General features: G+C 45.7%; 1 protein-coding gene across 2 annotated transcripts in view; it reads right to left on the reverse strand.

Moving 5' to 3' along the window:
• APOO (apolipoprotein O) overlaps nt 1-24,220 on the reverse strand; it is a 98,496-nt gene that overhangs the window by 34,594 nt on the left and 39,682 nt on the right. For both annotated transcript variants that reach the window (XM_030575024.1, XM_030575015.1), the window contains exon 7: nt 9,516-9,626. In XM_030575024.1, the coding sequence (XP_030430884.1) occupies nt 9,516-9,626 (111 nt within the window). The remainder of the gene's footprint in view (nt 1-9,515; nt 9,627-24,220) is intronic.

Consider the following 24,220-nt stretch of genomic DNA (forward strand, 5'->3'; position numbering starts at 1 on the left):
CCAAGAGTCGGCTGCCTTTTTTAACAATTTGTTCATAGTATTACAGTTCAGACAGAAGCAAAAGTCACAGGAACCCATGACTTTCCTGCAATCCTCTCTAGAAACCTGTTACGGAGGGCCAATCCCTGTTGCAATCCAGCATCTATACTGAGAAAACCTCATCTTCTCATGGGGATTATGGCAGACTCGATTCTTGAATCTACATGTTCACCATTTGTTTCCTTCCTACATTTATAACTTGGAGGTCTAGCTGGACCAACAACTCTGTTTAGAAGAGTAGATACCATAATCCATGCCTTTACGATAGTTGAAGTGTTAATATGAAGTATTTGGAGCTAAGTGTTATGAATACTCAAGTAGAAACAGTTGCAACTACCTTCCTACTTAATATATAGAGCAGGGGTCAGCAACCTCTGGTACGCAGCTCGCCAAGATAAGTACCCTGCTGTGTCAGCAGGTTCGGCTGATCGCGGCTCCCACTGGCCGCAGTTTGCCGTCCCAAGCCAATGGGGTGGCGGAAAGTGGAGCAGGCGAGGGATGAGCTGGCCACAGCTTCCCATCGCCCCCATTGGCCTGGGATGGTGAACCGCAGCCAGTGGGAGCTGCGATCAGCAGAACCTGTCAACACGGCAGGTAAATAAACTGGTCCGGCCCAAAAGGGTGCTTACCCTGGCGAGCTGCGTGCCAGAGGTTGCCGACCCCGATATAGAGCATGGCATCTGTGCTCTGGGATCTGTACTGGTTACCAACTGGCTTCCAAGTAGAACTGACGGTGTTTATTCTAACCTATTATATTCTATATGATACTTGGATGCGCCTACTTGAGAGACTGCCTCTCCCCCTATGTGACACTGCTGCAGCTATAGACTGTATCAACTCTCAAGTTAGAATACCCTCACTATCAAGAGGGTAGCGCTGGCAGACTGATGTCCAAGACTTTACTCATTTAAGGCTCAAAATAGTGCAATTTTACTAACATTTAGGGCATGCTGCATGGCCCAACTGTTTCTTTTGGCTTTTTGGGTGTTGCTAGAATACAGGTGGCACAGGGTGAAGTTTGAGGTATTGTGGGATATGAGGCAGTATCTTATTGGGACTCCCAGTTGTTGGAAAGCGATGAAACTGATTGAATAATTGTGACAAATCATTTCCAGTGATGGCAGAGTGCTAAAGTGAATATTTTGTGATGTATTTTCCTAAATCAAAAGAAAAATAAAATAAAGACCAAATCCATCTTCTTAAATTACTTTACTTGATGTTAATACAAAGCTCAATCTGTTCTGAAGCATTCTAAAATCCATATGCTTATTCGGATTGTCTTGAAAATTGCTGAGCCTGTGCTCCAAAAGGAGTTCCTGAAATGCAGACACCTTAAAAAGTAATATCAAATTTTGTGGGTTTCTTTTATAACTTTTTTTTTTTGCATACACCTGTGGTTCAGACTATGGATATGATCAGCCCCAAACTGACATCCCCAACTGGGGTTTGATCTCAGCTAGTGACAGGCTTTCCCTGCTGCTTTGAGGAAACAATATTTAAGAAAGACTTTTGAAGCACAAGTTGGATTTACAATGTGACTTAAGCCAAGCTGATGAACAGGAGAAAGGGATTTACCTACATGTAGCAGGACTGGGGCTCTGTTGCCAGTTAGAGTAACTGAGGGTATGTCTACACTATAAACTTAAGTGGACCTATGTTATGTTGACTTACAGCCACCACAGTAATTACTGCAGTGGTTCATGACCACACTGCCCTTCTTCTGTCAGCGGTGCACTTCCTCACCAGGAGCGCTTCTCACTGACTAAAGAGGGCCAGTGTGTGTGCGGGGGGAGGGGGAGGGGTTGACAGCTGTAGCTCCCTGCTGGTAGCCCAGCACCCGACAGCAGTCTCCCCCCGCCCCTCAGCTTCTCAGCTCCCCTCTGGGAATGAGGCTGGACACCAAGCGCAGAGCTCCCTGCCGGGCACAGTCATGCTCCCAGTTGGGAGCTGGAAGCTGAGACACCAGGAGGACAACTGGGCTCCCAGCAGAGTGATTCGTGCCCAGAGTCTGGTCAGCTGCCAGACTCCTGGCGGGGAGCAGAGAGCCCAGAGGCGCAGACTAGCTCTCTGCGGAGAGTGAGGAGCCTGGACAGCAGCCCGGTTTGGAGCCAAAACTGGGCTGCAGACCGGTTGGGGACTCAAGAGGCAGCTTTCTTGTCAATTTCATGGCTCTGCTGGAGCCGTGAAATTGACAAGAACGACAACCAATAGATGTAAGTAACGCAGTGTTTACAGGGACACTGCATGGCCCTAACTACACCTCATAAAAACTATGCCTCTGGAAGAGGTGGCATTACGTCGGTGTATTAGAGCACTAACATTGACAGGAGCAAGGTTGTCGTGCGTACACTGATATAATTAGGTTGATGTAGGCTGCTTTCAGTTAACCTACTGCTGTAGGGCAGTGGTTCTCAAATATTTTTTTTTTTGCGGACCACTTGAAAATTGCTGAGGGTGTCGGTGGACCACTTAATGATCTTTCCAAATGTTGTTTACACTGTTAGCTAGCTTTGTAAAGCCCTTTGGATAAAAGCACTATATATAAAAAAAACCTTAATAATAAATGTTTTTTTTGTTCTACAAATAAAAGCACACAACTCATATTTTAATATCAGGAGTCTTACCTTTCTAATACAATGGAAATGCCCTCTCCCCCCTACCATGGCAGCCCCTGAGCTGGGGCTGGGAAGGAGAGGAGTCTCTCCCAGCAGCTGCAGCCCTGGAGCTGGGGAAAGTCGCCTCTTTCTCTGATCGCCACAGCCCTGCATGTCCCAAATTCCTCCCCCCCCCTCTTCTCACCCTCACTATCCTTTCCCACCTCGCCACTATTCCTCCCCAAGGCCACCACCTCACCTTACATGTGCGATTTCTCCAGGGTCCAGGCACCTAATTAGTGAAGCCACGCCTGTGTGGCTCTGCTAATTAGGTGGGTGGCCCTCCATTCTCTCATGTGTGGCCACCCAGGCACACACCTTAGAGGGAACTATCCGCAGAACACCTAAATGGATCTCGTGGACCATTGGCAGTCCACGGATCACAGTTTGAGAACCTCTGCTGTAGGGTAAACCAGGCCTGGAGTGACTCAAGTAAACATGCTGTGAGCATTGAACCCAAGTAGCATCCAGGTACTGCAAGTCTGAGTAGTGGTGTCAATAACTTTCTGAGAATATATGTTGTGCACATTAGTCACATTCCACCTGCATGCTGCAAATTTTACCAAGAAAAAAGCATCTGGATTAAGAACCAAATGTTTCAAAGTGCTCTAAAACCCACATGTACTCCTGTCAGATTTTGAAGGGAAGGTATATTTTGGTGTGTACAAAGAGAAAGCTTCAGCTTCCTTTTGCATAGTTATCAGCAGGCTCTTGCTATTTTCCTCAGACCAGCTTCCCTAGTTTCTTTGCAAAATGTATATATCTGCACAGAGGCATTTTCCATCTGGAAAGCACTTCTTTATAGGTGTAGTACATACTTGGGCTGCTGCTCCTTTTCCTTCCAGCCCCCTAGGCAAACACTCACTAAAGGTCGTGCCCACTGACTGTTCAAAAAGTAATACAGACCCATATCTGGGGTGAGTTTCTGTCCCTAGAGAGCCCCAGTGCTTTAGGGGTCTGGTGACAAAGTTCAAAGAAATAAGATGACCAAACTTGCCATAAAGTTCAAACAACTCCTCCCCAGCATTTATGCTGAGGTTCCAGGCTGGCCCCAGTCATCTGAAGGTACCACCCAAATTAACACATGAGAGACTAACAACAGTTCCAGCTCTCTTGCCCTCAGAGAAGGAGCCTGTTTATTATCCAACCCCCATTCCCGGTATTCCCCATACACATTCCAGCAGCCCTTCTTAGGGCCACTCATCTGAGGCCTCCCTACAGATGGCTGAGAGAGAAGGGAGCTTTGCTGCACCTACACTTCAAGACTCTCGTCCCACACAGTCAGTCTTGGACCTCCTCAAGCCACAAACTGTCACCTGGGACTACCGCCTTGTCATAAATAGATAGTTAAGGGTTAATGTCTCTTGTACCTGTAAAGGGTTACAAGCAGGGAACTGGACACCTGACCAGAAGACCAATCAGAAGACAAGATACTTTTAAATTTGGGTGGAGGGAAGCTTTTGTGTGTGTTCTTTGTCCGTTATGTGTTCTTCTCTCGGAGGGTCTGAGAGAGACCAGACATTACTACAGGCTCTCTAAGTTTCTTTTCAAATAGTAAGCAAAAACAGGCAGTTTAGGCTTTTTGATTGTTTTACTCTATTTGCAGTTGTGGATCTGGCTGGGTAAGTTTTATATGTGTACTTGCTGGGATTATTTTGATTTGTATTGGTACTGGGGGGGAAGTCTCTTTCTGGTGTTTGTAAGCTATAGGACCCTGTATGTTTACATCTTGAAGTTACAGAGATAATTCTTTACTTTTTCCTTTCTTTTATTAAAAGATTTCTTTTTAGAGAACCTGATTGATTTTTTTCCCCTTGTTTTATTCCAGGGGATTGGGATAAGATTGAAGTGGGGGAGACGGGAGGGGGGAGAGAGAGAATCTCTTTCTGTTTTCCTTGAATCTGTTTGCCTCTTTGTGGAAGGGAAGGGAGATGCTTCTCTGCATGGTGATTTAGAGGTTGGATCAGTATCTCTCAGGATAGCCCAGGGAGGGAAAAATTCTGAGAGGGGGAAAAGGTGGGGGGAATGGTTTACTTCTCCTTTAAGAACCCAAGGGATCTGGGTCCTTGGGGTCCCCAGGGAAGGTTGGGGAGGTCGGAGTGCCCCAAAATACTATATTTTTGGGTGGTGGCAGTGCTATCAGATCTAAGCTGGTAATTAAGCCTAGAGGATTCAGGTGCCAGTATCTCATTTTCTGAACTCTAAGGTTCAGATCTGAGAAGGAATGCTATGGCACGCCTCTCTATTAATGGCTGCTTCATTTCCTGGGTCTCTTTGTAATAAACATTCTGGAATGGATAGCATGGCCCCAGGGAACTCCTTCCTTAGTCTTAAAGGGCCAGTGCATCACATTATACCCACCCCAGTTTAGTCTCTCATGTTGCTATATCACAGCACATTCTTCTGGCTCACAATTTTCAGAACTCTGTTAGTCTTGCAAGACTAGCTTTTTAACTGGGGTTAATCTGCAAAAGATGAGATGGACGGCAATCCTATAATCCAGCTGTTTGTATCAACGGAAGAGGCAGAGCAGCTCAGGAGCTAGGAATGTAAGACTCAAGTCTAGAGATGGAATTGCCCATGAATTCAAAGGCACCGTAGCTTTAAAGTTATGCATCTGAACCTGTATTTCTTTAAATAGCCAGTAAAATCAAAACAGTGATCTGACAGCACAGACTCTCTCCACTGCACATAATTCTAAGTAAACTTCTCCCTGGAAATAATTGTTTTGGCTTTTTACAGGCACTGTGCTTCACTGAACTGTCTGCATACATGTTTCAGCCATCACAATTTGTTTAATCTGTTCTATGAGCTACATGAGATAGAGACAAGGCTGTTATAGTTCACTAGTCTGTATGAAGGGTAATTGAAATTTCTATTAGCTAGAAGAAGCCAAGCAAAGCATTACGATGCTTAACAGGAAACCTCTACGTGAACTTGAGGCAGGATGTAAAATACAAATTAGACATTCTCTCATAAAGTAACCACTCATTGAAAGATCCACATTTCTTAACAAGCCAGTGCAAATTACCAGGTACACAAAGCTTTCATTTTTAGCACAATCCCGTTTCTGTTGCAATTTAAGTTTGACTCATTCACAGAAAAGGCATGACCACAATTTTAGTGCAAAATGATAAGTCAGTCATTCTTCTGTGGCTCTGCTGATCTGTGGCTCTCTGTTCCCTTGTGCTAATGCTGCATGTTGATTTGTTGGTTTCATTTCATTCTTCACATTTCTCTCTGATTTACGGTCAGGAGTTTCTTTGATATCCTTAAGTTTATATTACAAAATTAAATCTGTGGGCACATTTGATCACTTCAAACAGGAGGGGCATTTTTTTTTTTTAACTCTTCATGTACTTAAGTCCTTCAGAAGGAGTTTTCCCACAAATCCTTACCAGCTTAAATTTCTCCTGGCATTATGAGCCTCAATATGCTGTAACCAAGATGGAGCTTCAACACTACTGTGCTCTGTTAGTAGCCTTAACATTGCTTCAAAACCATGGGAAATGATGTCAAGTGTAAGGCTACATCTACATTACAAACGCTACAGTGGCAGAATTGCAGCTACACTGCAGTACAGACACTTGCTTCAGTGATAAAAGGGGTTTTTCTGTCAGCGTAGTAAAGCCAACCTCTTGAGATGAATTCTTCTGTTGACCTAGTAGTGTCTATACTGGGGCTTAGATCAGCTTAACAACATCTCTCAGGGGTATGAAAATTTCCAGAACAATGTAGCTATGTTGCCCTAAGATTTAGATGTAGATGAGGCCTAAATCTGAATCAGAGACCTTACTTCAGTGTGACTTTGCAATTGCTCACTGTAAGTTATACAGTCATACTAAAAAATGTGAATCTGCCCCTGCCCCTGCCCCATCCTCTTCCATTCCTTGGCGTCCACCCACACCTCTTTTTCTAAATATCTGTCTATGGTACTTACATGCTCCCCCCCTCCCACACACGCATTACTGAAGCATCTGAGCACCTCACATTCTTTCAATGTAGTTCTCTTCATCACCCCATGAGGTAGTAACATAGTACATATGCGCACTGAGCACTGAGGCACAAGCCAGAATGATTTTCTGAAAGACACTCAGGAAGTCTGCAGTGGAGCAAGAAATTGAACGCAGTTCTCCCAAGTCCCAGGCTAACCACTACACCAGTAAGTCCCGAACTTTATGCCGTGACCCCCTTTGCACTCATATCTGTTAACACAACTCCTCGGTACTTAGTAGTCAGGCTGGCTTTGCGCAAACACTCCTTACACAGTCTACTTTGAAAACTATGGGTGGGTAGCCAGGCCCAGATTAGCCACTGTGAGCTTGCTGCACTTACTTGCACAGGGGCACCAACTACCAGACTAAACAAAAAAGAGAGGCAACTGAAGGCCCAGAGGCCACATTCAACCTGCCAGATTATTTTATTTGGTCCTCCACCCTGCATGCTGGGGGTAGGGGGGAATCCCCACCTTTCCTGATCTCACTGCGTCGGTTCTGCATCCACCACATGGAGCTTGGGACCTTCTGCTGACCATAGAAATCATGCTGCTGCTACGAGAGCACAACATTGCTCCTGGAGCAGATGGTGTTGCCCAGCTGTCTGCTTATGCTTTCTTGCATTTTCTCCCCTCCCTCCATTCCCCCAATCTCACAGCCCCCCTGGTGACCTCTGCATCATGATCTACAGTTTGGGAACCCCTGCACCAGACCATCCTTCCTCTCTTCAAGTATATCAGTTTCATAAGTCATGCAATGTATTACTAAGATAATTACTGGTGTACAGTAGCTAACCCCCAGACATTGCAGGAAATGTTCTCCATCATTACAACTGATCCAAACACAAAGTCAATCACAACAGAGTTCTATGTTTGCCAAGCCACCACTTCATTCAAAATATTTCTATTTTCCCTTAGATCATAAAGCCGCTTGCAGCTCTTCTTGCAGACAACCATATGTACTGCAACTGCACATCACCTGACCAGAGGCCAGAATAAGTCTTTTGAGAAATGCCAGTACCAAATTATGGACTGGATGGCTGAAAACATGCAAGGAAAAAAGTTCAACTAAATGGTGCTGAGATTAAAATAATTTAGGGTTTTTGGAACCCTAGTACCTTGAAGTCCAACCACCTTACACTCAGATTGAAGGAGCAGAGAAGGGGAGTGAGAATTGGAGAAACTAGGAACATGCAGGAGTTATGAGTGGATGGGAATGTGAAATGAACCATAACAGGGCTGGAACATAAGCTTCACTCCTCTCTGGTGGAAGGAAATCTGACACTGCTACTGGTGTTTGATTCAGGACAGAAGGGGGAAAAGAAAAAACACAGCAATTTAATTCAAAGGAATTCAGAATAGTAAACATGTAGACATTTAACAATCTTTATTAATACTGATAATGTATTGTGAATGATATTAAGATCCCAAAATGCTTGCCACACTCTACACAAGATACATTTATCCATACATCCTGTTTCATCATCAAAATGCAGCCACATCTGTGGCAGGAAGCCATGATCTTTGAACAGCATATAACAGGGCAGACGGGACGTATGCTTTATTGAACTGAAAGTGCAAATGAATGTTAGGTAGGTTAGAAAGAATAATCACTCAATTTTAGCTGGGACCCTGGATCAACATCTTGGCTCTTGCAAAAAGTGCCAAAAATATTCAATAATCAGTATTTGAAAGACTGCACCTTAAGTAATACAGTGTTGGCAGCACTGTGACAGGGCACAGATTCAGAAGATGACTACCACTGAAAGAATCAAAATTGTGAGAATTTATCATCAAAATTTTAGGTAACTTGCCCAAAGATATTAAACAAAACAGTACATTTCTCTCTAAACACATAAGCTATTTACCTCTAAAAGTACTATTTGTTTTAAGGCCCGGACGATAGGCACGTCCAGAGAGTCTAGTAAAACAGTGCAAGAGCAGGTCATTATGCTACCGCACTGCCTACCAGGGTGACAACAAAGCTACCTCAATTTTCACAAATATTTACCCCCTATCCTTCCAAAAAAGCAAAATTGAGGAAAGCAGTTTGATAAGGGGTTCTATTTTACTTTTCCAAGGAGTTACTACTAATGAACTTTAACAATTTTAATGTCACTTTGAAGTAGACAAAATCCTTTGAAGCAATTGGTAAGCTTTTCCTTAAGTTTCTGATATAGTCCATAAAAGTTTGCATCTGCAGACATGGCAGGATCAGAATAATTTATTCACAACACTCCCCTCTTCTTTCTTAATACCCTTAGCTGATTATATCTTAGTGTTGGGGGGAAAAATTCCCAACAAAATTTGTGGGAAGCCTAGACTGGAACTAGTTTAAGATATTCCCAGTACTTAGAAAGTGTCTTTTTTTGTCTTCAGAGACATAAGATCAACTTTTTTTGTTTGTTTGTTTATAAACAGAGCAATTCAAGTCTCAATCTATCATCCTCTAGCCCAGGGGTCGGTCAGAAGTGGTGTGCCGAGTCTTCATTTATTCACTCTAATTTAAGGTTTCGCGTGCCAGTAATACATTTAAACATTTTTAGAAGGTCTCATTCTATAAGTCTATAATATATAATTAAACTATTGTTGTATGTAAAGTAAATAAGGTTTTTAAAACATTAAAGAAGCTTTATTTAAAATTAAAATGCAGAGCCCCCTGGTCTGGTGGCCAGGACCTGGGCAGTGTGAGTGCCACTGAAAATCAGCTTGCATGCCGTCTTTTGCACGTGCGCCATAGGTTGCCTATCTCTGCTCTAGCCGGACTATCAATGTTGTGCCTTTAAATTATCCTCTATTTTGGAAAATAAATCCCTTTGAGTTCTTACCTTGTCACTTGCTTTTTTTCCAGATTTCTTCTTTTTAGGATTATCCTTCCAGAGGGATTCTACAGCTACATATCCTTGCAGACTCCAGTCATACAATCTTGAACCAGTGACCTTTAAAACAAGAGGTTAGAAGATCAATCAGTTTAAGAACCATCTGAGAAGGGTTTATTCTTCCTACAATTTAAACGGTTCCATAATCCACCAAGACCCTTAACTGGGACTGCTTTACAAAACATTCATGCTGCTCAAGTATGGAATGTACAGCTCCACTAAAAACAGACCATAAAAAGGACGACAACAAAATACCCACACAAATGGTTTAATTTGATACAGTGTTCGGAACAAAGTATAAAGAGAGATGGATTTTAAAATAATCTTAAGCAATTCTGAAATGTAAGCAATTTAGGGGTTTTAGTACACTGCATTCTATGCATTTCAGATTTTGCAACTTTAAAATTGTATTACAAAGACTAAAATCTATCTTAGAAAGATTAGTAATATTTTCCCTATTGATTTTGCCACCATTTGGCAATTTCATATTTCACAGCTTTGCTCCAACAACAGGAATCAACATAAGTAGCTCCCTTCTGATTACTTTTGTTTGTCCACCATCACCACAAATGTCAGCAAGATTATGCATAGTTCTCTGAAAAGTGTCTGTTAGTAAACTCCTAATGTACAAAGGAACTAGTCAAGCCCACAGTTTTGGCTCTATCCCACCAAAATAGTTGCCCTGAGGCCTGCCCCCACTCAGCCTTCTCCTCTTGAGGTCCTGCCTATGACCCACCCCCTAAGGGCCCCCCCACGCCTCTCTCCAACCCCACCCCCAAGAGTCCCCGTGCCCACACCTCTCTGCCTCAGGGCATGAGTAGCAGGGGCCATATGGAAAGCAACAGAGAAATGTGAGCGAGGGTGGGACGGCCATGAGGGAAAGGGACAGAGAAACAAGAGCAGCAGGGGCCATGTGGGAAGAGCAGGATGTGGGAGCAGGGCCTTGGGGCAGATCATAGGACGGGCCATGGCTCGGGCACCATTTCGGTGATGGCGCTCCAAAGGCGGCAGGGAAGGTTTGGCCTCCCCTAGCCTATTATACCCGCTGCCCCTGTCTTCAGCCAAAGGCTGAAAATGAAAAATGGCCTCATATTGGCTTTCTTTCAGATGGCAAAGAACAAAAGAAATGGACATTCTGCTTGCCTAGACACCTACTAAATACAATTTTTAGACTGGAAGCTCTTCAGGGCATAGACTATATCTTATGATGTTTGTACAGCAGCTAGCACAATCAAGTCCTGAACCTGACTGAGGCCTCTAGAGGAGCGTTTCTCAACCAGGGGCTCTGAGGGTACGCAGAGATCTTCCAAGGCTACATCAACTCATCTAGATATTTGCCTACTTTTATAACAGGCTACATAAAAAGCACTAGTGAAGTCAGTGCAAACTAAATTTTCATACAGACACTGACTTGTTTATACTGCTCCATATACTATACACTGAAATATAAGTACAATATTTATATTACAGTTGATTTATTATATGGTAAAAAGAGGAAGTAAGCCATTTTTCAGAAATCGTGTGCAGTGACATTTTTATGTCTGATTTTGTAAGCAGGTCGTTTTTAAATAAGGTGAAACTTGGGGTATGCAAGACAAATCAGACTCCTGAAAGGGGTACAGCAGTCTGGAAAGGTGGAGAGCCACTGCTCTAGACTATATTGTAAATCTTATTCACACACCCCACACCCCACTTTTGGAGGAGTGAGGATAACATAAATGTGTGTTTGTTCATCCAAACTGCAATGAGGGGCAACTTCTTCTCTGTGGAGTTAGTACATAAGAAAGACAAGTTCTTTTCTGAGTGCTGTCAGATCTGCCATTCAAATCCAAATAGTTAGGATTTTTAAATGCAGGTCAGATCAACAGCTTGTCTGCCTATCTACAAGTTTCTACATATCCTTGAGAGGGGGAAAATAATGTCCAACCTACAGGAACCTTCCTCCTGCCTTAAATCAAGTTGAATTTTCAAATGGTAAGAAGCAGCCGTAGCATTCCATTCCCTCAGTCACCCTTTGCAGGATCCTTCTCAGACCTTCATTACAATGCACCATTAACCTTTACTGTTTAAGCTAAGGCCTCGTCCAGACTAGGGGAGGAAAATCGATCTTAGATACGCAACTTCAGCTACGTGAATAACGTAGCTGAAGTCGAATATCTAAGATCAAATTACTCACCCGTCCAGACGGCGCGGGATCGATGTCCACGGCTCTCCGTGTCGATTCCGGAACTCCTTTCGGGTTGATGGAGTTCCGGAATCGATGTAAGCGCGCTCGGGGATCGATACATCGCGTCTAGACTAGACGCGATATATCGATCCCCGAGCAATCGATTTTAACCCGCTGATACGGCGGGGTAGTCTGGACGTGGGCTAAGAGAAGGCTTCACCATACGGCATACTCCACATCAGTGTGTGGTTAAAGATACACACCTTGTTACCAATTAGAATAGGAAAATGGACTAAAAAGGACCAATAACTGAGCCCAACAGGAAGTCATATCCATACACTGTACTTACAGACAATACAATTATTTTAAAACTAAATTCACTCTGAATACAGGAAAGAATTGTGACAAATAAGTTTTCTAGTCAGACACCTAGTTCTGAGATGCAGGCTCTCTTTGGACAAGTTGTCTTTAAAAAAAAAAAAAAAAAAAAAAAAAAAGGCATACTTAATCTGTTTGGCCACCAGTTAAACTAGTTTAAGTAGGTCAATTTTTACATATAAACAAGTTGCTAGTTGGCATGCTGTATTTAGAGAAATAAGATTTTTATCTGCATTTGATGGGGTAAGGGCAGTAATAAAAGCAAACACCCAGAGACCTGGCAATGAATGTGCTATACCTCTCCAAAATCCTCACAGGCACTGACGGGTATAAACCTTTGTACTCTTGTCTAGCTTTTGAAATGTTTTCTCCCAACTAGTAAGTTGCTTCAGAACAGTTTATACTTCATTAGCTAAAGATTTTGCTTCCTCTGAACATAGAATGGTGCAGTTACGTGGGGATCATCATTAGAAAGCTGCAAGTGCAAACTTAGCAGAGTAAAAATAAAAAAACACTCCTTTTACCTGGAGTTATGAATGTACAATGACTGCAGAACTGGGCCCTTATTTTCACATTTTGAAATTCTTTTTTGTGAGTAAGAAAACTGGGAAAAATTAAATCAGAGAAAAAACACTTAACAGCATAAACAAAAACTGCAAGCAACAAACTTAGGGCTTCAGACAGGCAGAAACAAAATATTTCCAAAGCACAGACTATGCATTTAAATTATAACGTCCGTCCCTTGTCTATATGCTTATAGCTCCAGGGGCATGTACTTTCCGAAGTGTTAGGTACAGTCCTGTAGATTTAACATTACCGTTTTTAAAAAAAATATTAGCTCTGATGGAGCTATGTTCAAGAGCTTTGCCACATTCCAGTTTCTCTCCCTTTACTTGCTGGAGTTGTCCCGGCAAGTAAAAAGGAGTAATACAAAATCTCAGACTTTCAACTGAGAGCTTTCAGAAGACAACAGTTTCTCCAGGCCTTCAGTAAAGTATTTTAGTAACTCCAGATTTGGCTTAAACCGAAAAATGACAAAATATAGTTCCTCTTCATTAGTGTTAAATTCCAGCATGCCAAAATACTTCCTAACTTCCACTGAATTCAGCATAAAAGAGCAAATATGTTTAACTCCACGATAATATTTAAACAAATATTGAAAAGTCAGACTGACAAGTTGTCAGGAGAGGTTCTGAAGAAACCTGAAAATGGGCTTATGTTCTGCTTAGTGTCCCCTAAATACCTCTGGGCCTAGGGCAATACAGTAGACCCTTGGAGTTGCAAACACCTCAAGAATGGAGGTTGTTCATAACTCTGAAATGTTGGTAACTGAACAAAACATTATGGTTGTTCTTTTAAAAGTTTACAACTGAACGTTGACTTAATACAGCTTTGAATCTTTAGAAGAAAAATGTGGTTTTCCTCCCCCATTTTTTTTAGTAGTTTACATTTAGTACAGCCTTTTGGGAACCTTAACTGAGAATTTGCTGACTTTTAACATTTATGTTGTAACCTTTAAACACTGTAGTCAGTTTAGTTTATTGTCAAGGGAATAAATCTTGACAACAGCTGTGCACTGGCAAAGGTTTATCCTTGCAGGAAGCAGTGAGTATGAATAAAAATGACTAGTACGTGTGCTGTATTATGCAAGTTGGGAAGACTCAATACTGAGGATTATTAAAAATCACTGAAAACTTTTCTGTGGTGCAAAGAGGTTGATTTTGGTAGTTTAGTAGCAGATGCTTTTTCCAGATTGAAGCTGAACCAGAGGTAAGTGCAAAATTCAGGTAAGTGTAATAACAGATATATATTTTATCTTGGATAGAAAGCAGAACAGCTTTAAAACACCAGTGGAAGTTCTGCCAAAGCCACAAATATTAGAACAATCTGTCCAAGTTTGTCTCCTTGGTGCAGGTCAAAGACAGCTCACCAGATATTCACAGCACAGAGCTTTACATTTTGCAATCTTGTGATAAACAGCTACAAGTTTGTTCTCCATAAGAATGGTGCCTGGAGAAAAAGTCTTTTAGATTTCCAGTTACAGAAAGTAATGCCTAGAAACTATCCTTGATCATTACGTTTAACGATTCAACTTGCTGAGCAACTGTGGAACAGATCAGGCTGCTATTGTACTCCCTGTGTACTTGGTATTCCAGAGCTTCTGTAGCCAATACACCTCATTCAGCAATACAAACACTGTAATTGAAAGGGATGTGACTTTTCTAATAGCCAGATGTGCAGGACCTGTATCACAATCCCAAACTGTACTCTGCTTAGTATATTTCCTAGTTATTTGATGAGCTAACCTTTCTCTAGTGGAAAGCCTTAATTAAGAGATGAATGTGCTCCTTTGTACTTTTAGGTATTTGGCAATATTCAACATAGTGTACAAACATCAGGACTGTGTGACACCCAAGGAAATGCAGAGTGGTAAGTTCAATACAGAATAATTCACATTTTAAAAGCTAAATAAAATAAAATAAAATAAAATAAAAACATTTTTTCCAAAGAGCCATGTTAGAAAAATGTTCATGTTTGAATTGTTCCCAAATTAAAGGACTCAAACATTTAAAACAGAAGACCACATTAATTTTATTCATGTCTTATTAATTAATCTTAAACTTTTACTACTACATCTTAGGTCAAATCAAGTAAATCCTGGACTTTTAAAAAGATTTGTTTTAAATAAAATTATTTATATGAAGCTAGATATTCGTTTTTTTAAAATCTCTTCATGATGTAAACCCTCTCAACTCAATTCAACACCTAAAACGAGGAAGGGAAACCGAAGGTGAGCAAGAGGGCTGTTTTAGACATGAGGGTTGGAACAGGAACAGATCGAAAGGAGAAAGTAAAATCCCAACTCCCTCTCTCAACCCCTGCTCTCCTCCCAAAACAACACACTGCAGAAGTGGTTACTTGTAACCAGAATGCTTAGAACTGCATATTCACACTCATAGGATGTGCTGTTTGGTGCAGTCTGGACAGTGGTATCTTCTTATAGCAGTGCCTGTTAGAGTGCTCATCTGCCTCTCTGACCCCTCTCCTCAGTGTTCAGAGGGGGACGGCTGCTCTCTGCCACCTCCATTCTTTCCTACCGCTTTCTCAGTATAAGGATTTTACACAACTCCAAAGACGACAGGAAAAAGGGTGGAGGGAATGTGAATATGCAGAGTCCATCTTGAAGAAGTCTGGTTACAACTGAGTAACTTCCACTTCTTCTTTAGGTGTCCTCTACATAGTTGCACCAGGGGATAGTTTGGCAATCAGTACCCCATGACTGGATATGGGGAAGTCACATGACTGACTAAGGATTGGAATGCTAACCTACTGAACTGAGCACATGATCTAGGCAATAGTGGTTTGTAAAGATATGACTAGGCAATGGTTCTCGCAACAAATTTTTTGGTGGCCTCAGAGTGTGGCCACCAACTCCTGCTGGTGGCCGCACTGGACACTTTTCCCTAAAATTATTTATTTTTCCTAAAGTCAGTAAAGTAATATGCACATATATATTCAAACCATTGTAATGTATTTATTTACTGTTTGGGGCTTTTTTTTTTTTTTGCAGACTCAATAATGAAAATCAAGCACAGTTATATCTATTCTTTACTGGACCTAACAGAATAGAAACACAAATAAGGTGCTTTGCACGTTGTCTTTTTCATTATTATTTCGTTTGCTTTTTTGGTAAAAGGATTATCTTTACAACAATTCTGAAGTAAATTTTAAAAAGCTTTGACATAACAGAAGTCCAAATAATAATGAAAAACACCTGGGCAGCTTGGGTCTAGGGAGGGAAAGGGAGGATGCCCGGCTGCAGCTGGCTCGGGGCTGTTCCGGGCAGGTGGGGGGGAAGCTCGGGGCTTCGGTCAGCCCGGGGTTACTCTGGCCCAGGGTGGGGTGAGCGTGTCTCGAGGCTTCGGCCAGATTGGGGCTCCTCTAGCCATGGAGTGGGGGGGGGGTTTGAGGTTTCTTCGGAGGTGAGGAGGGGGAGGCTTGTGGCTCTAGCTGCAGGGGGTCTCAGGGCTCCAGCTACTGGTGGGGGAGAGGAAGACGGAGCACGGGAGCTAGCCTCCCGAAAGGGGGCTCCACTCACTGTTCACCTCCTTACTCCCCTGCTTGTAGCCAGACCCCCGTCTGCTTCATCATTTCCCTGCTTGCAGCCAGATCCTTCTCATCACCCTGCTGCTGGCTCGCCACTCGCCTTCTTACTCCTCCACCAGGCCCGCCCCCCCCCGCTCACCTCTTGCCTCCTCATTCCCCTTATCTACTGCTCGCCTTGCTGTTGGCCTTCTCCCCCTACCCTTACTGCCTCACCTTCCTCCTTAAGCGTTGTGTGTCCCACCTGTGTCTCCAGAGAAGCGGCAGGAGCAACAAGGACGAAAGGGAGGAACTGATGCTCTACCCCTCCACAGCCCACAAAATTGCTGTGGTTGTAGGGAAACCCCCTGGTGGTTGCATTTGAGAAACGGTGGACTAGAGCAGGGGTCTCAAACTCAAATGACCATGAGGGCCACATGAGGACTAGTACATTGGCCCAAGGGCTGCATGACTGGCACTTCCCCCGCACTGCTCTTGGCCCCACCCCCACTCCACCCCTTCCATGAAGCCCTGCCCCTGCCCCGCCTCTTCCCATCCCTTCCCTGCCCCCATTCCAACCCCTTCCCCGAAATCCCCACCCTAGCCTCATCCCCTCCCTGCACCAAGGGGGTGCAGGAGGGATAGGGGGTGCAGCAGGGGGTTGGGGTGCGGCAGGGGGCTCAGGCCAGTGGGTTGGGGTGCAGGAGGGGTGCGGCAGAGGGCTCAGGCCAGTGGGTTGGGATGTGGGGTACGGCAAGGGGTGTGGGGTACGGCAGGGGGTCTGGGCAGGAGATCGGGATGCAGGAGAGGTGCGGCAGGCGGCTTAGGGAAAGGGGTTGGGTGCAGGAGGGGTGCGGAGTGCAGCAGGGGGCTCAGGGCAGGGGATCGGGTGCGGCAAGGGGCTCAGGGCAGTGGGTTGGGGTGTAGGAGGGTCGACTGCAGGAAGGGTTCGGGGGACGGGCTCTGGCCCGGCACACACTGGGGGCACGGCAGGCTCCCTGCCTGACTGCCCACCCTGTCCCCGTGCTGCTCCAGGAAGTGGCTGGAACGTGGGCGAGCAGGGGCTGTCATGGTATAAATCCCCACTCTGAACCTTAGCGTCCAAAAGATGGGGTACCAGCATGAATCCCCCTAAGCTTAATTACCAGCTTAGATATTGTAGTGCTGCCACCAACCACGACTTGCAGTGCCTGGTAAACTCTGGTCCCCCAAAACTCTTCTCAGAGGACCCCAAGACCCAGACCCCCTGGATCTTACACAAGGAAAGTAAACCCTTTCCCTTACTGTTGCCTCTCCCAGGCTTTCCCTCTCTGGGTTACCCTGGAAGATCACTGTTATTCAGACTCCTTGAATCTTAAAACAGAGGGGAATGCACCTTTCCCCCTTCTCTTTCCTTCTCCCCAAGAAGTAATACAGATTCAAGCTCCGTGAATCTAAAACAAAGGGATTCCACCTTTCCCCCCTCCCTTCTCTCTCCCTGTCTCCCACCAATTCCCTGGTGAGTACAGACTCAATTCCCTTGAGCCTCAACAAGGGGAAAAAAACAATCAGGTCTTAAAAAGAAAAAAACTTTTAATAAAAGAAAGAAAAAAGGTAAAAGTTGTCACTGTAATTTAGATGGTAAATGTTACAGGGTCTTTCAGCTTATAGACACTAGAGAGGAGCCTTCCCCCCAGCACAAATACACATTAAAATCATTCCCGCAAAATACACATTTGCAAATAAAGAAAAACAATCAAAAAGACTAAACCACCTTCTACTGTTATTTACTATTTGAATAGAAAATTACAGAGTCTGTAGGTATGTCTGGTTACCCTCTCAGAACCCAGAGAGAACAACAGACAAAGAAAACACACACACAAAGACTTCCTTCCACCGAGATTTGAAAGTATCTTGTCTTCTGATTGGTCCTCTGGTCAGGTGGTCTAGGTTCACTGCTTGTATCCCTTTACAGGTAAAAGAGACATTAACCCTTAACTATCTGTTTATGACCGGGGCATGGGGTGTGTGTGATGCTGTTGCTTCCTTTACCGCCCCCAGCATCTCCCACTGGCCAGGAACAGGGTACCGCGGTCAATGGGAGCTGCTGGAGGCGGTGCCTGAAGCAACAGCAACACACATACGTGCCTCTTCTCCCGCAGGTTCCATCCACTTCCTGGAGTGGCGTGGGGGAAGGGCAGGCAGGCAGGCAGGGAGCCTGCCCTGCCCCCGGTGCGTGTCGGGCCACAGCAGCTCTAGGTAAATGCTGGAGGAGGGCAGAGGGGGGCTGCGAGGACTGCGTGGGCCACAGAAAATAACCTTGGCGTAGCTGAAGTCAAAGTATCTTAGTTCAACTTACCTGGCCATCCTCATGGCAGCGAGTTGACTGACGGGGCACCTCCGTCGACTCCGCGTACTCCTCCTGCCGAGGTGGAGTACGGGCGATTATCGGACGATTTATCGTGTCCAGACTAGACACGATAAATAGATCCCCGATACATCGAACACTACCCGCTGATCCAGCGGGTAGTATAGACGTACCCTTAGAGACCCATACCCCATGCAGCTAGGTGTAGCAAAAGAAGGTTCCCAGTGATAAATCTTCTCACCTGTTGTGAAATGCGTGGCATCACTGGAAGTTTGTATACGCCCTTGGAAAGATGAAGATCTGTACATCACTATTGCCTCAGCCATGCTGGAGCAATCAGAATTATCCTAGCTCTATTGTATCTTCTTATCTTTATCACCCTCTGCATAAGAGGAATGGAGGAAGGGAGAACCCATCCTCCAGTTCAGAAGAAAAATATCCAACATGTCTCTGTCTACTACTATTGAGCAGAAATGGGGACACTTAGTAGTCAGCTTGAGGGCGAAGAGATCTATGTCCAGGAACCTTCAAAGATTGCAAATGTCTTCTCAGCTCTTTACAGACTTTTGTGTAATTGCAGGAGATCTTTGCTGAGTTGATATGTTATGCTGTTGTCTTTGTCTGGCAGGGGCAGGCCAATTAGTGAGATATTTTAGTGGCTACACCAATCCTCTAATTTGACTGCTTCCTTGCAGAGCTGAGACCTGTTCATTCAAGTAATACACTGCGATCACATTGTCTGTGACAACCCACACTATTTTGTTGTGGATGTGAGCGGGGGGCGGGGGAGAATGTGCTGAACCCTCAGCCAAGCACTGCTGCTCTTGTGCCTTTAGCCACACAGCAGCCACGCTGTCAGATGTAATGCTGCCAGGTTGGGGTGCAGAACCTGTGGTTCTGGTACAACTGATCTGAACTAAGCAGTAGCTGGAACAGGGTCGCCACTGAGAGGTCCAGCAGAGTGCTGAACCAGTGTGCACATGGCCATGCCAGCGCTTTGAGGATGACCCTTGCCCTCTCCTGTTTGATTTTCACGAGGACCCTGGGTAGCAATGGCACTGGAGGGAAGGCGTACATCAGAGCCCCTGACCACGGGAGCAGAAAGATGTTCGACAGGGATCCTCTGTCCATGCCCTCAATTGAGCAGAAGATGTGGCACTTCCTGTTCTGCCTCGACATAAACAAGTCCCCCTGGCGAGTTCCTCACCTGCGGAAGATGGAACTGACCATCACAGGATGAAGGGACCACTTGTGATAACATGACAATGTCCTGCTGAGACAATCTGCCAAAGCGTTCTTGGATCCTAGAAGGGGAGAGGTCATGAGACTGATGATGTGCTGCAGATAGAAGTCCCAGAGCCAGAGGGCTTCCTGGGAGAACACCTGGCTCCGCCCTGCCTGTTGATATAGAAGACTGTAGCCATGTTGTCCGTCAGAACCTGAACCACTCTGTCTTGTATATGAGGTAGAAAGGCTTGGCAGGCCAGTCAAATTGCCCTGAGTTCCCTGACATCAATATGCATGGAACAATGGCGACTGGACCAACAATCTTGAGTGCTGAGAGCCCCCGGGTGGCTCCCCAGCCCAGGTCCAAGACTTCAGAAACAAGGGTCACTGATGAGGCCAGGACCATGAAAGTAACTCCTTCCAACACCGATGTAGGATCCTGCCACCAGATGAGGGATGACAGTTCACTGTAAAGGATCTTGACCATGTGGTCCATGCTATGCCGGACAAGTGCCTGAAGCAGTCTGAGGTGGAATCATGCATCCCAACCACGTAAGTATATGCTGCCATGTGGCCAACAGCCTCAGACACATGGGGGTAGTTGTGAGCGGGTGGGCCCGCAGGCTTGCCATGAAGTCGGCCATGGCCTGAAACTGAGTCTCGGGGAGGAAGGCCTGGCCCAAGTGGAGTTGATAACTACTCCAATGAAATTCTGTGTGTTGTACTGGTGTTAAGGTTGACTTTTTCTCATTTATTATCAACCTCAGGTCACAACAGGTCAAACATACCAGATCAAGATGCTGCCGCACCTGATCCAGAGACCGGCCCCTTATCAAACAGCCGTTGAAGTACGGGTATATTTGGACACACACCCCCAACATCTCAGATAAGCGGCTACTGGTGCTATACACTTTGTGAATACTCTCGGGGCTGATGCGAGACCTAAGGGCATCTCGGTCAACTGGAAATGGCACCTGCCCAATATGAAGTGGAGGAAGCACTGGTGCCCTGGGAAGATGGAAGTATGGAACTATGAAAGTAAATTGAAGGTGGTGTACCAGTCTCCTGGATCCAGGAAGGGGATGATGGAAGCCAGGGAGATCATGCAAACATTCAATTTCTGGAGCGACTTGTTGAGGCAACGCAAGTCTAGGATGGGTCTGAGGCCCCCTTTTGCCTTAAGAATTAGGAAGCAGCAAGAGTAGAAGCCTCTGCCTTCCACGTTCCATGGAACCTTTTCCACTTCCCACAGGTGCAGAAGGTTTTTGACCTCCTGAATGAGGAACTGCTCATGAGAAGGGTCCCTGAAGAGGAACAGGGAAGCGGGGTGGAAAGGATGGTTGGCTATAAACTTCCGGGTGTAGCCCGAAGAAACCGTATCTAGCACCCAGTGGTCCAATGTGACACAGGACCAGGCTGACTGGAAAGGGCAGAGGCAGTTGAGAAAAGGGAGAGTTAGATCCAGTAGTTTGGTTGGGGCGCCATCCTCGAGTGCATCCTCAAAATGATTGCTTCTGGGCTCCTGTCAAGGTTTCTTTCCCCACTCGGAACTTATGGGTACAAATGTGGGGACCTGCATGGACACTTCTAAGCTTAATTACTAGCTTAGATCTGGTATACACTGCCATCACCCAGAATTCCAGTGTCTGAGGCACTCTCTGTCCCCCCAAAACTTCGTCCCCTCCCTGGGTTGCCTTGAGGGACTTTACCAATTCCCTGGTGAACACAGATCCAAACCCCTTGGATCTTAAAACAAGGAGAATTTAACCATATCCCCTCCGTTCCCCCACCAATCCCTGGATCTGGACTCACCAATCCCCTTGGATCTTAAAACAAGGAAAAATCAATCAGGTTCTTAAAAGAAAGCTTTTAATTAAAAAAAAAGAAAAGGTAAAATTATCTCTATAAAATCAGGATGGAAAATGCTTTACAGGGTAATCAGATTCCTATAGACCAGAGGGGTCCCCCCACCCCAGCCTTAGGTTCAAAATTACAGCAAACAGAGGTAAAATCCTCCCAGCAAAAAGAAACATTTACAAGTTGAGAAAACAAACATAAGACTAACACGCCTTGCCTGGCTAATTACTTACAAGTCTGAAACATGAGAGACTGATTCAGAAAGATTTGGAGAGACTGGATTGATGTCCCATTCCTCTCAGTCCCGAGAGCGAACAACAACACCACAAAAAACACAAACAAAGACTTCCCTCCAGCAAGATCTGAAAGTATCTTGTCCCCCTATTGGTCCTCTGGTCAGTGTCAGCCAGGTTTACTGAGCTTCTTAACCCTTTACAGGCAAAAGAGACATTAACCCTTAACTATCTGTTTATGACACCTCCCTTACTTGTGGAAGGGTTAGGTTGGGCAGTCGGGCAAGAAGAGGACGGGTAGCATCTCTTAGACCTTTGTCCTAGTCCTTTCTCCAGTAGGAATCAGACCTGGGAGGAGGTGGAAGATGGAATGGCTTCCTGGACTGCTGAGGGGTGTGCAAGCCCAGGAACTGGAGGGTGGCTCGGGAGTCCTTCATTCCATGGAGCCTAGAGTCATTTAGCTCAGAAACGAGCCACAAACCCTCAAATGGCAGGTCCTGGATTATGGTATGCATCTCCTGGGACCGCTCAGAAGCCTGCAACCAGGAGCTGCGTCGCATTGCCACCGCCAACACGACCACCCTGGCAACCGAGTCCATCTGGAGGACTCACCAGATGGCGTCTCTGGCAAACTGTAGGACTCGACCAGCCACCACCGTGCCTTCGCTTAACAACGCGGCAAACTCTTGGACACGATCCGGTGGGAGGGCCTCCATGAACTTATTAAGGGAGTCCCATAGGTTAAAGTTATAACGTCCCAGCCGGGCCTAGTGATTAAGAGACCTTTAACTGTAAGCTGGTCAAACAAAACTTTCCTGCTGAATAAGTCGTGTCTCTTGGCTTCCTTATTTTTCAGCATTCCGCTAGGGTGGCTCTACCTGTCCCTTTCGTTCACTGCGGACATGGTCAATGCTGCAGGAGGATGAGTATACAGATACTTGAAGCCCTCTGAAGGGACATAGTCTTTCTCTTCCGCTTTCCTTGAGGTTGGTGGAATAGATGAGGGTATTTGGTGTTTAGAGCCCCCCCAGGTAGACGGGCAATGCAATTATTGCCAGTGTGGTGGCTGAGATGACATTGAAGAAGTTGTCTGCCTCCTCAGCGACCTCCTCAATGTGCAGGCCAAGGCTGTCAGCCACCCATTTAAGGAGGGCCTGGTGCTCCTTAAAATCATTCAGGGGACTGCTGGTGTAGGAGAGTCCGGACACTGCCTTGTCTGTGGACGATGAGGACGACTGTGTCACCTGAGGAATAATGTCATCCCCTCCTTTGTCGGAAGGGGGCTCCCTGGCATCACGGTACAGTGTGCGGGTTCTGCTTCTGCTGCAGTACTGTGTTCCGACTGTGGTATCAGTGGTACCTCGACTGGTTTGTCCGATTCGGCCAGGGAGGGCTGAAAGTACTGGACCAGCATTACCGGCACCCCCTACAGGTTCCAGTAAGACCACTGTGAGGGCCACAGCCCCTGTTTAGTTGGCACCATGGCCAGAGCCGCCTCAGTCCCTGCATTAGAGGGGAGTCACTCTGTCTTAGCAACGGGCTAAAATCATGGTCTGACCCTGACCACTGTCCCTCCAGTGACCATGGCGGGGCCGTTGAGGCCTGGGTCTGCCTACTGACCCTTGTAGGCAAATCGACAGGGGTGATGAGTAGTAGTGCCGCCTGCCAGAGGAACACTACTGAGGTGACACCAAGATCCCGAATGATCCCTCCAGGACAGAGTCAGACGACAAGGATATGCTCTGGGAGAGGGTCTCTGGCATCTAGGAGACCAATGGCCAGACAGTTGTCAGTACAGGCGCCATGATCCCAGAGTCCCTCGCCTAGTAGGAGGGGATCTCAATGGAAAGTTATACCTTCTGGCAGGTGAGCTAGGCTGCAGTGCCAGATCCCAAAGTCGCAGTGAAGGGGACTTGTGCCTGCGATCCAGTGACCTAGGGTGTTCCGCCAGCCTGTGCCGTAGCACCCCAGTGGCTCTCCCCTTCGGTGCCACAAGCAGAGCCATATCCGTCATCTGGCACGGCAGAGCTGGTCAGCCTTACTCCTTGGCTGCAGGACCACTTAAGGCCCTGAAGGCTCAATAACTGGTTGGGAATCCCTGCCTCTGCCCGGGGTGAGTCCTTGGCAGGGTTGCTGGGTCTGACTTCTGCGGTACTCCCATCACTCCCCATAGCGGTTGTTTGGCCTGACAGAGATCCTTTGCATGAAGCCCCTCTCTCCTTCAGTGCGAGGGGCTTCTTCTCTTCAGCCTCTTTTTCAGCACAGGTGAAAGGAACGGTGCTAGGTTGAGTCCGGCACCGCACAGCATGCAGAAGCCGAAGTGCTGGCCGTGAGTGCTGCGGTGGAGGGTTCTGATGCCGGA

The sequence above is a fragment of the Gopherus evgoodei genome, chromosome 1, assembly GCF_007399415.2.
Source record: "Gopherus evgoodei ecotype Sinaloan lineage chromosome 1, rGopEvg1_v1.p, whole genome shotgun sequence".
NCBI classification, from domain to species: Eukaryota; Metazoa; Chordata; order Testudines; family Testudinidae; genus Gopherus; species Gopherus evgoodei.